The sequence below is a fragment of the Coregonus lavaretus genome, assembly GCF_964263955.1.
Source record: "Coregonus lavaretus genome assembly, chromosome: 8".
Classification (NCBI taxonomy): domain Eukaryota; kingdom Metazoa; phylum Chordata; class Actinopteri; order Salmoniformes; family Salmonidae; genus Coregonus; species Coregonus lavaretus.
Genome location: NC_139995.1, coordinates 26,222,459 through 26,238,147, shown reverse-complemented (window position 1 = coordinate 26,238,147; position 15,689 = coordinate 26,222,459). Strand labels below are relative to the sequence as shown.

General features: G+C 44.1%; 1 protein-coding gene across 1 annotated transcript in view; it reads right to left on the bottom strand.

Moving 5' to 3' along the window:
- LOC311133549 (uncharacterized protein) overlaps positions 1-15,689 on the bottom strand; it is a gene marked incomplete at both ends in the record, with an annotated part of 102,514 nt that overhangs the window by 28,383 nt on the left and 58,442 nt on the right. Inside the window, one exon of the mRNA XM_084167055.1 lies at positions 9,245-9,367. Coding sequence (XP_084023181.1) covers positions 9,245-9,367 — 123 coding nt within the window. The remainder of the gene's footprint in view (positions 1-9,244; positions 9,368-15,689) is intronic.

Sequence of the window (15,689 nt, the reverse complement as noted above, 5' to 3'; positions counted from 1 at the left end):
TCAAGCTACTGAAGGCAAATCCCTAATTCTTAATTATCTATTTATTCTTTGTAATATTCAGCAATAATGAACATTCATCACACATAAAATCCCCCATCACAATAACACTCCTCAATAGGAACAATAATGTACCTATTGTGGCTAATGTCATTACGCTGTCATGCTTGCACATCCTCTTTTACAATGGTGACTTAACTGTGCCTAACATGATCAAGCGTTCTCTTTTCATGCACTTGGAGCCATGGAGGAAGAGATGAGATCAAGAGAGACAGTCCCAGAAGGAGAGAGCCCAGAGAACCCCCTTCCCTTCCAGAGCCCTGACTGGTGGCACGCTATGAGGGATCTGGACTGGTACAGCTGAGCTCCATCGCCATCATTACACGCTACCCCAGAGCTGTATGTCTGTCTTACATGAAAGCAGCCAGAAGGACACACAAACAACCTGTGACCACCTCCAGAACAGTATTGATCACAGTGGGCCTGGGATTCCGGGAAGGAACAGCAGCCCTCCCCTGGGGGATACAGTACCCACACAATGGAGGGGGAGATATTATGTATATTTCTTCTTGGCCTGGCTGCTTATAACAGAACAGATGTAAATACTGTATAATCAGAACCACATCTTAGCCAAGCCATAGTGTGCACTGTGCAGTGGGTTAGAGAAGCATGCAACTAGATCAGTCCTTACTGTACTGTACATCCTACACTACCAGTATTCCTCATCTCTAGCTCTGTCTATAGATTAACCCATCCAATCCCATTGGAGGCACTTCAGGACATGGAAATCCCACATATTTTACGATGGTGTTTTGGGACAGAGTACATGCTCTACACATTAGACCAATTCAGCTCCAAACTGCTGCCAAACTTCAGCTCCGTTCCATCCAGGAAAGCAGGCAGGCATAGGAGTGCTCTCTTTTCTGTCCAAGCAGCATGCTTTTGTTTGGTTTTGGTTTCTAATGAAATCACTCCAAAGATGTGGAGCTCTTTCCCGGTGGACTATAGCATACTATAAAAGCCCTCCAGGCTGGTTTCCATGTCTAGAACATGACACCACAGAAAATGGAGCCAAAGCCTCAGCAGCCACTGGCTTAAAGCAGCCATTAGGCCAGTACCCACCACAGCCTTGATCACACGGTTCCTCTTCATGGAAAAAACGTTTGGCTTTGGGATTTCTCCATCATTTCTGCAATCAAGCATTAAATCTACATGGATTTCTAGCTGATTCTCAGTTTTGTGATATTAATCAAAAGCAATAAACTAGATGGTAATTTCCCATGAATACAAATTTGTGGGACTTGCTTTAACTCTTTACAAGTATTTTCGTGGTAGATGGAATACGTTTTAAATGTATTACTACTTAAGCCAAGAAGTTAAATATAGCCAAAGTTAAATTGGTCTGATTACTTTGATAGACTACACTTTCAACCTTATTACTTTGGATTGTGGGGCAGATAGATCACATATTTAATCACAAATAACTCCACTCAGACTAGCCTACTACACTTTTATACACTCTCCTACTAGAATACCTGTCACGCCCTGGCTCTGGGACTCTGTTATGTTGAGCCAGGGTGGGTTGTTTCTATGTGTTTTGTGTGCTAGGTTGTTTATCTAGTTCATTTGTTTCTATGTTGGCCGGTGTGGTTCTCAATCAGAGGCAACGTGAATCAGCTGTTGCTTGTTGTCTCTGATTGGGACCATACTTAGGTAGCCTGTTTTGCCACAGTGTTTGTGGGATATTGTTCCGTGTTTGGTTAGTGTCTATTGCCAAGGACGTCACGTATCGTTTTGTTGTTTTGTTCGTGTGATCATTAAAAATAAAAGTATGTTCGCATTCCACGCTGCGCCTTGGTCCTCTGTGTTCGACGATCGTGACAGAAGATCCCACCATAGCTGGACCAAGCAGCGTGTCCAGGAGCCAACGCCAGAGAGGGCTCTAAAGGATATCAACCTCGACTGGGTTAAGCCGCGGGAGGAGGAGAGAGGTTGGACTTGGGAGCAGAGGAGCGAGAGTCTGGCGAGAGCCATGGAGGCCTGGCCCACGGGGAGGAGAGACGCCCAGAAAATGTTTGGGGGGGGGCTCACGCCGTGGACGACGGGGCAGCAGGAGGCCGGGATAGAGTGGTTCAGCGGGTTGGCAAAGGAGGCCGCCAGGTTACGGGAGTCACTGGTCACCAGGGGGAAGGAGAATGTAGAGGCACGGCGAGAGGTACTGTGGTGTGTTGCCAGTCCGGTCCGGCCCGTTCCTGATCCCCGCGTAGGGCCAGTAGTGTGTGTCCCCAGTACGGTCCGGCTTGTTCCTGTCCCTCGCACCGAGCCTGTGGTGCGCGTCGCCAGCCCGGTCCGGCATGTTCCTGCCCCTCGCACCAAGCCTGTGGTGCGCGTCGCCAGCCCGGTCCGGCCCGTTCCTGCTTCCCGCACCAAGCCAGTGGTGCGCTTCGTCAGCCCGGTTCGGCCCGTCCCTGCTCCCCGCACCAAGCCAATGGTGCGCGTCGTCAGCCCGGTCCGGCCTGTTCCTGCTCCCCGCACCAAGCCTGTGGTGCACGTCGTCAGTCCGGCACAGCCCGTGCCTGGGTCACTGGTGCCTGGTCAGGTACCGGTTAGCTGCTCCACATCGGAGCCTGAGCGATCCGCTCCACCGATGTCCAGTCCAGATCCAGCCAGCAGGGCCAGACCGGACCAGGGGCGCTATGGGGGGTTTGTTGGAGGGTGGGGGTCAAGCCCGGAGCCGGAACCGCCTCCGAGGAGGAATGCCCTCCCCTGTTCGGTTTATGTTTGGCGCGGTCGCAGTCCGCGCCTTTGGGGGGGGGGGTACTGTCACGCCCTGGCTCTGGGACTCTGTTATGTTGAGCCAGGGTGGGTTGTTTCTATGTGTTTTGTGTGCTAGGTTGTTTATCTAGTTCATTTGTTTCTATGTTGGCCGGTGTGGTTCTCAATCAGAGGCAACGTGAATCAGCTGTTGCTTGTTGTCTTTGATTGGGAACCATACTTAGGTAGCCTGTTTTGCCACAGTGTTTGTGGGATATTGTTCCGTGTTTGGTTAGTGTCTATTGCCAAGGACGTCACGTATCGTTTTGTTGTTTTGTTCGTGTGATCATTAAAAATAAAAGTATGTTCGCATCCCACGCTGCGCCTTGGTCCTCTGTGTTCGACGATCGTGACAATACCACAGTATATGACAACTGTAATAAAAGAGTACAGAAGACACAGAGGCATTGAGGGGGTGGGGGGGAGGGGGGGTGATTGTTAGTAGTTATCAGTGTAGACCAAGGTGCCATACCCTTTACGTTTTTGTCTACGACGTGTTGTTGAGAAAAGTGATCAAAGTAGCTGATTAGTGTCAAGTCACAATGTTTACTCTTTGTCTCATGCTTCGAATGTGCTCCCCCATTATTATAATTTGAAAGTTCTAATAAATTCCATGGCAGTTAATTCAACAGTGGGAAGTTAGCTAAATTGTGACCCGTTTCAGGAAACTAGGCGAATGTCGCAAGTCACGACTTCACAGGAGAGCCATTTGAACATTCATTTGATTTTTTATCAAAATGCATTTTTTGGCAGAAATGCCTTCTGGAACATGTGAACTTTCATGTGCCTTAATAACAAACTTGTATGCCATCTGTAAATACGAATACAATTGTTAAATTACGAGCCTTGTTGGTTAAGCCACAGAAAAAGACAGCAACCTTCCCACTAGCCATGATTGGCTGAGATAATGAGTGGGCTGGACATGCCGAGAGAAGCCTTCTGTCTATTTGAGCCGGTCAGTCTGTGTTGGTAATCTTGTCGAACGCGGCTTTTTTTTAAATGTATCATGTAGTGGAGCTGCATAAGTGTTGCTCTCCACTTTCTGGAGGATCGAGTTTTGAAATCAGTGAAATTAGAGTATGATAGCTAAAGAGATGGCGAAAATACCGGTCTCCGGATTACATCTTCAGCCATGGCATGGCATCCGTGAGAGGGAGACGCATCCATCATGGATGATGATGTATAAGGGTAAGATAGTCTAGCTAGCTACATTTTCAGATATTACACATTTCAACATTTGACAGGAAGTGGTTTCATTTCAAGCTAAAGTGTACTGTTAGCTAGCTAGCTAACGTTAGCTGACTGGCTCCCTAGCTAACGTTACGTGTATGACATTATTATTCATTGTTGTTTAGCTGGCTGGCTCGTTAGCTAACGTTACGCGATGTGTGTGATTTTACACGTTGTTTACCTAGCTAGGTTAATTGTTTACCTAGCTAGGTTAATTGTTTACTAGCTAGCTAGCTACATGTCTTAAGCTAAAGTGTACTGTTAGCTAGCTGGCTCCCTAGCTAATGTTACGTGTATTACATTATTATTCGTATCCCAGAACCGCTTGCATTGCTAGTTAGAGCCTAATGTTAGCTAGCTAACATTGAACCTGGTTGATTAGCTCCCAGCAGATTCATGCAGGGTAGTAACAACATGATTTGGCACTATGTTCATTGTTGTTTAACTAGCTAACGTTAGCTGGCTGGCTCGTTAGATAACATTATGTGTGTGATCTTACACGTTGATTACGTTGTCCAGAGCGACTTACAGGAGCAATTAGGATTAAGTGCCTTGCTCAAGGGCACATCGACAGATTTTTCACCTAGTCGGCTCGGGGATTAGAACCAGCGGTTCTAATTTCGGTTACTGGCACAACGCTCTTAACCACTAAGCTACCTGCCGCCCCACATAAGACCAAATCCAAGTGGTGAGTCACAATTAGTTGATGTGGTTACTAAAACAGCTGTACCACTTGATTGGTAGTAGATATTCTGTTCTTATTTCCAGATTTGACCAAGATGTCATACCCTATAAGTTTTTGTCTAAAGTGCTGGGAAAGTGGCCAAAACGGCAGTTGTTTGAAAAAATTAAGACGAAAAGTTGTTGATGTGGTTACTTAAAGAGCTGTATCATTAGATATGTACAGGAATAGCAGAGAAGTAGACCAATATGTCATACACTCTAAGTTTTTGTCTAACTTGTTGGGAAAGTGGTGAAAATGTCAGTTGTTTATAAAAAGTTACAGAAATTGTTGTTGATTGTCACACCAGCCTTCGCTTTGGCTGCTGGCAAACACCCTTCACTCATCAACCCCGGACTTGTCTCGTCATCAATACACACACCTGGTTCCAATCCCCACTCTATCACTGTATATATACTCCCTCTGTCATTTGTCTTTGTCGGTCATTGTATATGTTGCTTGTTTTCCTGAGCGGAATCTCTCCTACTATTTCCTGAGTACTTTATATTTTGCACTGTGGGTATCATCCCGCTTTAAGCTATGGTGCGTTGATAAATTCAGTAGTTCTAAACCTGCGACTGCCTCCTGCCTACTCCTCTCTACACTTGTGACATTGATGCGGTCACTTAAACAGCTGTAACGTTTGATTGGTACCAGATAATATTGTTATTATTTCAGATTTGAATAGCAGAGAAGTAGAGGAAGATGTCATACTCTCTAACTTTTTGTGTAAGTGTTTTGTGTAAGTAGCTGATTTGTGTCAAAAGTTGCATTGTTGCATTTACAGTGAATGGAAGTTGGCAGTGATGATGTCACAATGGGGAGCTTTAGGATGTTGAAAAAAGTCACATTAAAGTGAAAAGAAAGACAAAAACATTTATAGTTTAAAAAGTATAAATAATATCAAAAGGTTGCATGCAAGCACTATTCCAGATCAGTCTGCACATTTTAAAGTTTTAATGGCGTTTCTAATTTAAACGGTGTAAGAGGAGTAGCATGCAGAAGAATAATAAGAACTATGACAAGGATTTAAAGTCTGGACTTTTGCTTCGCAAGTCCCACCTAAATAGAGGTATGCTGCATCTAATTTATGCAGCCAGATATTGTGTGCATGTACATGTAGATCATTGGACCTAGCCACCTAAACCTGGATATGTCTGTCCATCTTCCAGAGCTGCAGTCATTACTTTTACTGACAAGATCTGTCACATTTGTGTAATTATTACTAAACATTGGTAATCTCTCCACTGATAAGTGGAAGCCTCCCATGTTCCAATCTTCTACTGAAGTCATGTGGGTAGTGCCAGGCTTCACACAAGGGCACCCGCCCTGATATCTCTACATTAGGAGTGGACTGATAACACTGAGAATCTGTCTGCTTTGCCGTGCAAGATTTGACATTAGACGTTATGCACAATAATACACCTGTCATCTGACTGAAAGTAATGTTCAGGCCTAGGTCTAATGATCTGCATCAAATTATTATTTAGAGGAAAGCTTTACCCAGATCAGCTCATAATCATAAGGTATTTTTTCATTCAGATACAATGACTCCAAGCCAACAATATTGTAACAGCCTGTACCTCTACATGACAAAAACCCACTGAGATATCATTTACAGGCAGTATTGTCCATGCAAGCATAGACATAACCACATAAGTGTGGAATGTACTGTAGCACTCACCTGGCATATGATACACCATGTTGTACCCATTGTAGCCATTGTATCCATGGAAGCAGTTAGGCATATAGCAAATCCTTCTATGATAGCGGTGGTACAGATTGTTGGAGCCCAAGACTGGTTCAATATGAGCCCCAAAACACACCACGAGGAGCATCAACCATCCTGACAACGCCATAACTAAGAACTAGTATATACTTAGTCTCAGATTCTAAAAAGGTGTTAATGCCCCCAAAATGCTAAAATAAGCCCACATGCAATATACAAAATTACAACAAAAATACTGAGCTTGAGATACTGTAATATGAGACATTAATTTATAAAATAATAACAAAACCCTGTTTAGATTTTTAATTCCAGTCACATCTTGTGTGAGGCAGAACAACTTCTTGCTCTCTCTGCCTCTCTTGATTTCTCCTCCCTCCCCCTGTATCCCTCTCTCTTTTTAGTGTATACCTTCTTGCCTGCCTCCTCCATCATGTCTGTCTCCCATGTCCAGCACATTAAAGGCCCTCCTCTTCCCCCTCCTCCTTCTTCCCCTCCTCTCCCCCTAATCAAGGTAGACCACATGCCCAGGCCCATGATCACACATGCTAATATACTGTACTATTGGAAGATTGTAATTGCATTTTGACAGAAATTACATTATTGTGAGTGCTAAAAAGCCAATATAAAAAATGACAGTGATTTATGAGTAGTTGCCGATACTTTTCCTTCCTCTTCAAAGCCTCAAGTATGTGAAAGAATGTGATAGATTTATAGGACATGGCACGCAGGTACTATAAAGAATGTGAAAAGAAGATTTATCATAAAATATCTCATATTTTCTTTTGATATTGAAATGTATGTAAGGAATAATCGCCAAAGTACAAGGGAACAATTTGATATTTAGAAACCAAACATCAGAAAGAATAATTAATCTTGCAGTAACCCCATCTACTCAGGAGCTCAGGGCAGAGACTTATCCCTTGCCAACATATACATCTAAGCAGTGGAGGTTGGACCAAGACAGGTCTTTATATAAAGAACAGTGAAAAACTCTGAAGCTGCTTTGACACTATATATGAGAGGTATTTCATGCACTGCTTTAACACTAACTGTACTGCAGTAGCCGCATTACATACAAGCATCTCAGGAGACTCATCAAGCCCAGACAGAAAACCAGAAACTGATAGTGGGAAGAACACACACACATACAGTCACAAACACACACTGACACACAGACTCCCTTTATCTCCCACACGCAGGCGCACAGCGCACACACACAGGGGGTGGCAGGTAGCCTAGCGGTTGGAGCATTGGGCCAGTAACCGAAAGGTCCCCAAGCCGACAATGGGAAAAATCTGTTGATGTGCCCTTGAGCAAGGCACCTAACCCTAATTGTATCCGTTGATAATGGCTGACCCTGGCCGTGACCCCAAGAAAACCCATTTCCAATTCACACATGCGTATAAAACATACTTGTACATGTGTGAAGTCGGACAAATATAAGCATAAGTGTGAAAATCATTGTCATATCTGGAAAGGGCTAGCAGAGATTTCAAACATAAGTGGGCAATGCCAGGTAGAGAGTGGGAGCAGGCAGCAATAAGATAAGCATGAAAGAGGATAGGTCCTTTGAGCCCTATCAGTAAAATAAAGACGTAATGTAATAAATCCTGCCTGAATAACACATTATATCAACACCACTCCCTGCGAGAGGGAGAAGTTTTCCTAAAAAGACCTTTACTGTAAATGCCATGCACACGCTGTTAAAATGAGACATTTATTATGTGTTGGTTTTGGAGAGAGAGGTGTGCCTCAATCTGCCTATAAAATGTTTCTAGTCTACACATGCACTCACCGCACACATGCGCGCACACACACACACACATACACACTCAGTGTCCAGCCTGTGCCAAGAGTGGGCTTACAATCCCCCCATACTCCCAACCCTGCAGTGCCCCTCTGCCCTCCGACATGCAATGGCCATGACTAGGAGAGTGTTGACGTGGCTATTCCCAGCTCAGCATGTAACTGGTTAGTGTTGGCATAGCCCTCTCTGATCTGCACCATTCACATCAGCGCTGCTCATTCAAAACAAAGCACCGGCCAAAAATAAGATCAGGAGCTTTAAAAGGGCAACAACTCTGCATTCTACATTTCTATTTTCATTTCAGCTTTTTGTTTTTCTTCAAGACAATGAACTTTAAATAAGATATTCATCATTACAGAGGGGAAATCCAATAAAATCGAATAGCTGAATGGCTTCGAAGAATTCATTGTAAAAATTTTTTTCCAATGCAGCGATGTGTGTGTGGTCTTACAAATCTGTTTACTTTCTTCTTTCACTGATTGAATCAATTAGCTGTGCTTCTGGGACAGGCCTGTAGACATGCCACATCTCAGACAGCTCAGCACTGTCTATAGAGACAGTCATACGGTTGGAATGCACTCACCATCCCTATGGGGATAGCTATTCATATACATATACTGTACCATCCTTCATCCATCACAATACGATCCACAATGGCTAACAACGTGCGTATTAAACCCAGCTGTGATAGCATGCCTATTATCAGTCTTAATAACCACAACATAACCTGCATCAGAACTCTTATTGACTCCTTCAGTTAGCATTCACACTGCACAACATTTCAAACAGGCTTCTCCTCAGGGCTGGGCATAGCTACATATTGAACTCATCACTCCTATGTATTTAATGACTTCTCTGATGGAAAACACCAAGCTAGGCTGTGCAAAAAAAAAAATCCTGTGGTGGTGGTGGTGGTTGTGGCGGTAGTGGTAGTGAATGTACTCACCTTGGCACGTCCTGCCGTCGTCCTTCAGCTGCTCACCAGAGGGACACTTGCAGTAGAAGCTGCCGATGGTGTTGCAGCACAGAGCCTCACAGCCGCCGTTAGTCTCCTCACACTCATTTACATCTGACAGGAACACAAACAGAGACAGGTCAGTCACACAGCAACATACTTTACATTGGAGTGGCTGACTTCCGGGTTAAGCGAGCAGGGTGATAAGAAGTAGAGCGGACAGGTGGGAGGACGCATGTTTCAGAGGACGCATGACTCGGCCTTCGCCTCTCCCGAGCCCATTTCGGAAGTTGCAGCGATGAGCCAAGGTCGTAATTCGTGGAGAAAATGGGGTAAAAATAAATACGCTTGATCTCGGTAGCTAAGCAGGGTTGGGCCTGGTTAGTATTTGGATGGAAGACCTCCTGGAAATACCAGGTGCTATAAACTCAAATTATTTATTATTATTTTTAAATAAAAAAATAAAAGGTAGACCCAGTGGCTGAATAACTTCCTTATAAATCACATTAAGTAGAAAAAAGCTTTCTCTTTGATTTCACGTCAGATAGAGTTTAACTCCAATGTCTTCCAGGGATGAGTTTAGGTCTGGTTTGTGAGGTTTGGAAGAGCTGCTTCAATGCTTACGGAAAGTCATGACAACAATTCTCAGACCATAATATACAGTTTCCATCTTTAAGCCTTTTCTCTCTCCAAATGTCCAACAGCATGAGATGCAGCTGTGTTGTACAACATCTTCACAACATCTTCACTTTCCAATGTAATCCAATTTGGGGCATCAGATTTGTATTAAAACCTTATAATGGAAAATATTTATGATCATAGCCTAATGTGAGCAGTTTTGACTTACCAACCTTATTGTGAGTATTCATGCAACTAACAGTCTCAAATATGCATCATAATTTGTATTTAACCACAAGCTTCCAAGACACCAGATTAGACATCTTGGTAACCATGAATAGAACCCCTGCCAGCGCCTGCATCAGCACATTAACACAGCACACACAGGTCTTGTGTGAGTCCGACGAGAGAAACTCAGAAATTCAGCCAATAGAAATCAGAGAACCAGAGAGTCTGCCAATCACATCATGGCCCTGAAAAGCCACAATCTTTCTTTCTCATCTATATCCCATACACAGCCTGTCAGCGCTATCATTCAACTGACTACATATTCTCTCTCTACTTCACAGTCTACACACACTGACTCAGATCCTGATCAGGTGCTGACAGAAACACGATGTATCTTTAGTTGGAAAAGGGAACATCCAAAGGTCATTCAAATACAGTACAAGCAGGGTTTTGATAACTGTAAAATAATATAACTGTGAAGGAATGCTACAGTGCTGTGAGAGAATGGATGAGTTGGTGGAGAGAGAGAGAAAGGGAGGAGGAGGGTGGTATTTGTTTGGCACTCCTAATCATTTCACAGCTCCCTCTACGTCCATAAACTGAGGAGAGTTAAGGAGCAATCCTGGGACTGCCAGGGGAAATGGAGGCTAGTTGTTCTCCTGTTTCAGTGTATTTTTTGTGCATTCAGCCACTGCCAGCACAAACCAGCCAATTACAGACCTCGTATTTCTCTCCTAGTTTATAACATCTGGAATGTGTAACGACCAAAACACTGGGCTTTATTTTCCCGATTCACCAAACATGAAAACAAATGCCTCATCTGTAGTTTAATTAATTAATTAAAAGTTCTACAAAGCACACATCTATAAGGTAAGGCCAATTGTCACTCAAGGTAAAATTCCAGCCCAAGGTGTTTCTCTCATCTCAATAATAAAATAATATATGCCATTTAGCAGATACTTTTATCCAAAGCAACTTACAGTCATGCGTGCATACATTTTACGTATGGGTGACCCCGGGAATCGAACCCACATATTAGGAAACCATGTGTCTTGCCCTGGTGCTGAAGATGTGTTTTGCTGAGGAAGTGTTGTAAACAGTTGCAACACATTTGGGGGAATTATTTCATTTTACATTTTAGTCATTTAGCAGACGTGAGTGCATACATTTTTTTTTTTTCATACTGGCCACCCGTGGGAATTGAACACACAACCCTGGCGTTGCAAATGCCATGCTCTACCAACTGAGCTACAGCAAATTACAGGTCTGTACAGAACAGGATTACAGGCCATGGAGGGATCCCATGATCATCATTGAGCAGGAAGGCAGGCAGGGCAGATCCTAGTGGTAGCTGTGGGGAATAACACATTCCTGTCCGCTGGCAATGAACAGAAAGTGACCTGCAGGTCAAGGACATGACTCTGGGGCCCCGGGGGAGCCCTTGTTGTTTTCATGTCAGTTTGTACGGGGTCAGGAAGAGTGGGGCTGGGGGCCTGTATTCCCCCCCTGAGGCCACAGGTGTGTGGCTCCCAGGGTTTATGCTGGGTCAGGGTCACGGTCATGTGTATTTCTGCTCACTGGAAACCAGGAATGCTGAACTACTATGGGTCAAGGTCCACAAGGTCACAGACTTTTCTTTCCTCACAATAAACACAGAATGGAGAGGGGAAATGCTACTTGTACTGGATGGAAATAAACAGCCAGGCTGAGGAGTATTTCTGTCTGTAATAAATCCCTTTTGTGGGGAAAAACTAATTCTGATTGGCTGGTCCTGGCTCCCCAGTGGGTGGGCATTGTGCCAAGTGGGTGGGCCTATGCTCTCCAAGGCCCACCCATGGCTGCATCCCTGCTCAGTCATGTGAAATCCATAGATTAGGGCCTAACACATTTATTTCAATTGACTGATTACCTTATATTTACTGAATCTCAGTAAAATCTTTTAAATTGTTGCATGTTGCGCTTATATTTTTGTTCAGAATAGATACTCACTAGAGTATGTTAAAACAAAAATGAGAGATACACTGAGTGTATAAAGCATTAGGAATAACCTTCCTAATATTGAGTTGCACCCCCTTTTGCCCTCAGAACAGCCTCAATTCGTCGGGGCATGGACTCTACAAGGTGTCGAAAGCATTCCACAGGGATGCTTGCCCATGTTGACTCCAATGCTTCCCACAGTTGTGTCAAGTTGGCTGGATGTCCTTTGGGTGATGGACCATTCTTGATATACACAGGAAACTGTTGAGCGTAAAAAACCATGGGGGGCCAGAATGAAAAATGCCCCACGGGGGGCCAGTATGAAAAATGTATGCACTCACTAACTGTAAGTCGCTCTGGATAAGAGCATCTGCTAAATGACTAAAATGTAAACATGTGTTGCAGTTCTTGACACACTAAAACCGGTGCGCCTGGCACCTACTACCATACCCCGTTCAAAGGCACTTAAATATTTTGTCTTACCCATTCACTCTCTGAATGGCACACCTACACAATCTATATCTCAATTGTCTCAAGGCGTAAAAATCATTATTGAACCTGTCTCCTCCCCTTCATCTACACTGATTGGAGAGGATTTAATAAGGGATGATAGCTTTCACCTGGATTCACCTGGTCAGTCTATGTCATGGAAAGAGCAGGTGTCTGCTCTTTAATTATTTGTTACTTTTATTTCTTATTTTTTTAGGGTATTCTTTCTTAAAACTGCATTGTTGGTTAAGGACTTGTAAGTAAGCATTTCACTGTAAGGTCTACACCTGTGACAAATACAATTTGATTTGATTTGTTCTTAATGTTTTGTTTTTGTACCCTCAGTATACTGTATATCCTGATTGTGAAAGTATAACAAAATATAAGTAGGGAGAAGCCAAGGTGTGTCTATGGGAGTTTGTAACCCTATTCCAGACATGTATGTACTATTCATCACCAAGAACAATGAGAAAGACTCCCTCACTGTCAAAACAGGTTCCCACGACGATGAACCCAGTGACCTCTGAAATCATGAGTGGGTCGCCTGGTGATTAGTGCACAGGCTACACCCACACCTGACTCCAGGGGTCAGCAGTGGGATGCTCTTGTCTCCAGTCCTGGTACAGGTAACCTCCATCCACAGTGGACCCACATAACATTTACATTATCGCAGTGCTTTGTCCCAACATATGAGAAACACGATAGCAATAGGCTACTGTCCTACATGTGGAGTTACGTTGAAGATTCAATCTTGCATGAAGGATGGATGTGTATGCTTTAGCTACTTTTTCTATAACCCTGACATCTGTTATGGGGACAGACAGGGATATATGATCATTTCTCCAGATTAGTTACTATGATGTTGGCGTGAGTTGCAGTATTCCTGTTTCTCTGGTAAAATGTCTGGTAAAAATGTCATCCAGTCCCTGGCACTGTGTGGACCTCCATAGCCTCACTGTATTATAGTACTGTAGGACAAGCTGCCAATGTAAAGGAAAGGGCCGCTTTTCCTTTATTAGTATTTTCCCTCAGGAGGTCATTGGAACAGTTCATTATACATATCATGCACACTGATCCAACATAACTGTACCCTGAATCTGCTCCTAGAACCATTATTCATACACTTATTATCACTACTGAACGACAGCTACTTCTACTACAACCAAGTTGTAAAAACGGGGGAAAGAATAGGCATCAAATGAACGAAGGCTGACTTAAGCACACTTCCCTTGGAAGAGAAGACCATTTTGAATGATCATGATTAACGCCATCCCCACATACTTTTTTCATTAGACAGTGCCTCTTCCCTGGCCTAAAGCCCTGAGATCATGATCCCTAGAGGGCAGGTGCATTTCCTATGAGATCATGATCCCTAGACAAAGCGGGCTGTCTGATGGCCCAGAGGCCTGGTCCAGAGGCCAGCCCAGCTTGCCCATGCTCCATGCTCCATGTCAGGTTGAGGCTGGAGCTCAGGGCCAAACGGACTCAGGCAGGGACAAATACACAGTTATAATGATGGATGTCTGTGTATAGGTGACCCAGAATGACATAGGAGGCAACACAGTCTCCTTGGGCTAATGGTATAGCGTGACATGGAATTTGGACACCAATACCCCATAGTTAAGTTAACCCTCTGTCCCAAAACAATCAGCCTGTCTAGTCAGAGGGTTCTGAATACTCAGAAGACCAGCCCACTGTCCATAAGGGTATGAATAAACCTATGGTTCTGATGCACAGGAGCATATAAACATGTGTACGTCCACACACGCACGTGCATGCACCTACACACACACACACACACACACACACACACACACACACACACACACACACACACACACACAGGCCTGTGTTCTCTGCTCTAGCTGTGTGTTCAGCTTGTTCTCATCAGGGCTGTCCCTACACAGTGGGAAGGCCTCAGTGAACTGTCTGTCCTATGGTCCATACCATATAGCATTTTAACAGGCCACCAGCTGGACCCCCAGTGAACCTGTCCTCCATATACTCACAACACATGTATTTTTACTGCCAGCCAGTGGCCGCTGGCAATCACCCGGACACACACAGCTGCCCCCAGTAATATATCATATCACTGAACGTCTGTCTGCCACTTCACTGTGTTCAACTCAGCAGGATATCTATACATTATACAGTACATGTCCATATACTGTACAGCCACAAGTCAGGGCTCAACGTAATCTATGCTGCCTTGTCTATTACTACTAAGGTGAAAAACTAAACAAAAACAACACAAATCTGACTAATAAGACTAAAACAAACAACACAAATCTGACTAAAAAGATAACAGATAACACTCTTGAACTAATCGCTGCATTCAAAAGTGTTTTGTGATTAACTCTGCCGCATGTGAGAGCTGGGTTACATTCTTGGGCTGTATGTCGCGACATTCTGTGATAAGGACTACTGCCAATGTTTACGATGTGGCCTGTGTTCATGTCTGAGTGGGATCGTAGGGGTCTAACACTAACACAGCACCATACTGCAGCTGGGACCAGGGCCAAAGACAACCACCAGGCCCTGATCCTATCTCCAGGGTCACAGGCCGGAACATTGGAGCATTCATCAAGGGGAATCCATAGATAGCCCTGAGCTGTTTCCTCTTAGTTCCAGATCTAAAAACCCTCTGCTTTCATCTGCTTGACTGGGGTCCACTACTACTCTGAGCTGCATTCACTAGGCGATAAGCTAAGATGAAGCCTGGGACACCAGCTCATAGGCTTCAAAAAGGAAATATTCAAACTGATGATGACTGAGGAGATTGGAGGGTTATCCCTGGACTAGGTCAAGTATTTGAACAGGGTGGTTTATGAGATTATGTTGTTAGACCATACCTTAACCCATATGACCATACCTTAACCCATATGACCATACCTTAACCCATATGACCATACCTTAACCCATATGACCATACCTTAACCCATATGACCATACCTTAACCCATATGACCATACCTTAACCCTCCATGGACTTGCGTGCCATTACACGAAGTCGACAGGAACTGACAACTACTCCAAATGGTTTAGCAGTAGACCCATTGTGACCTTTGACCTCCAGTATAAGTGTAAGTGACTATTGAACTGTTTATTGCAGAAGACACTTTTCC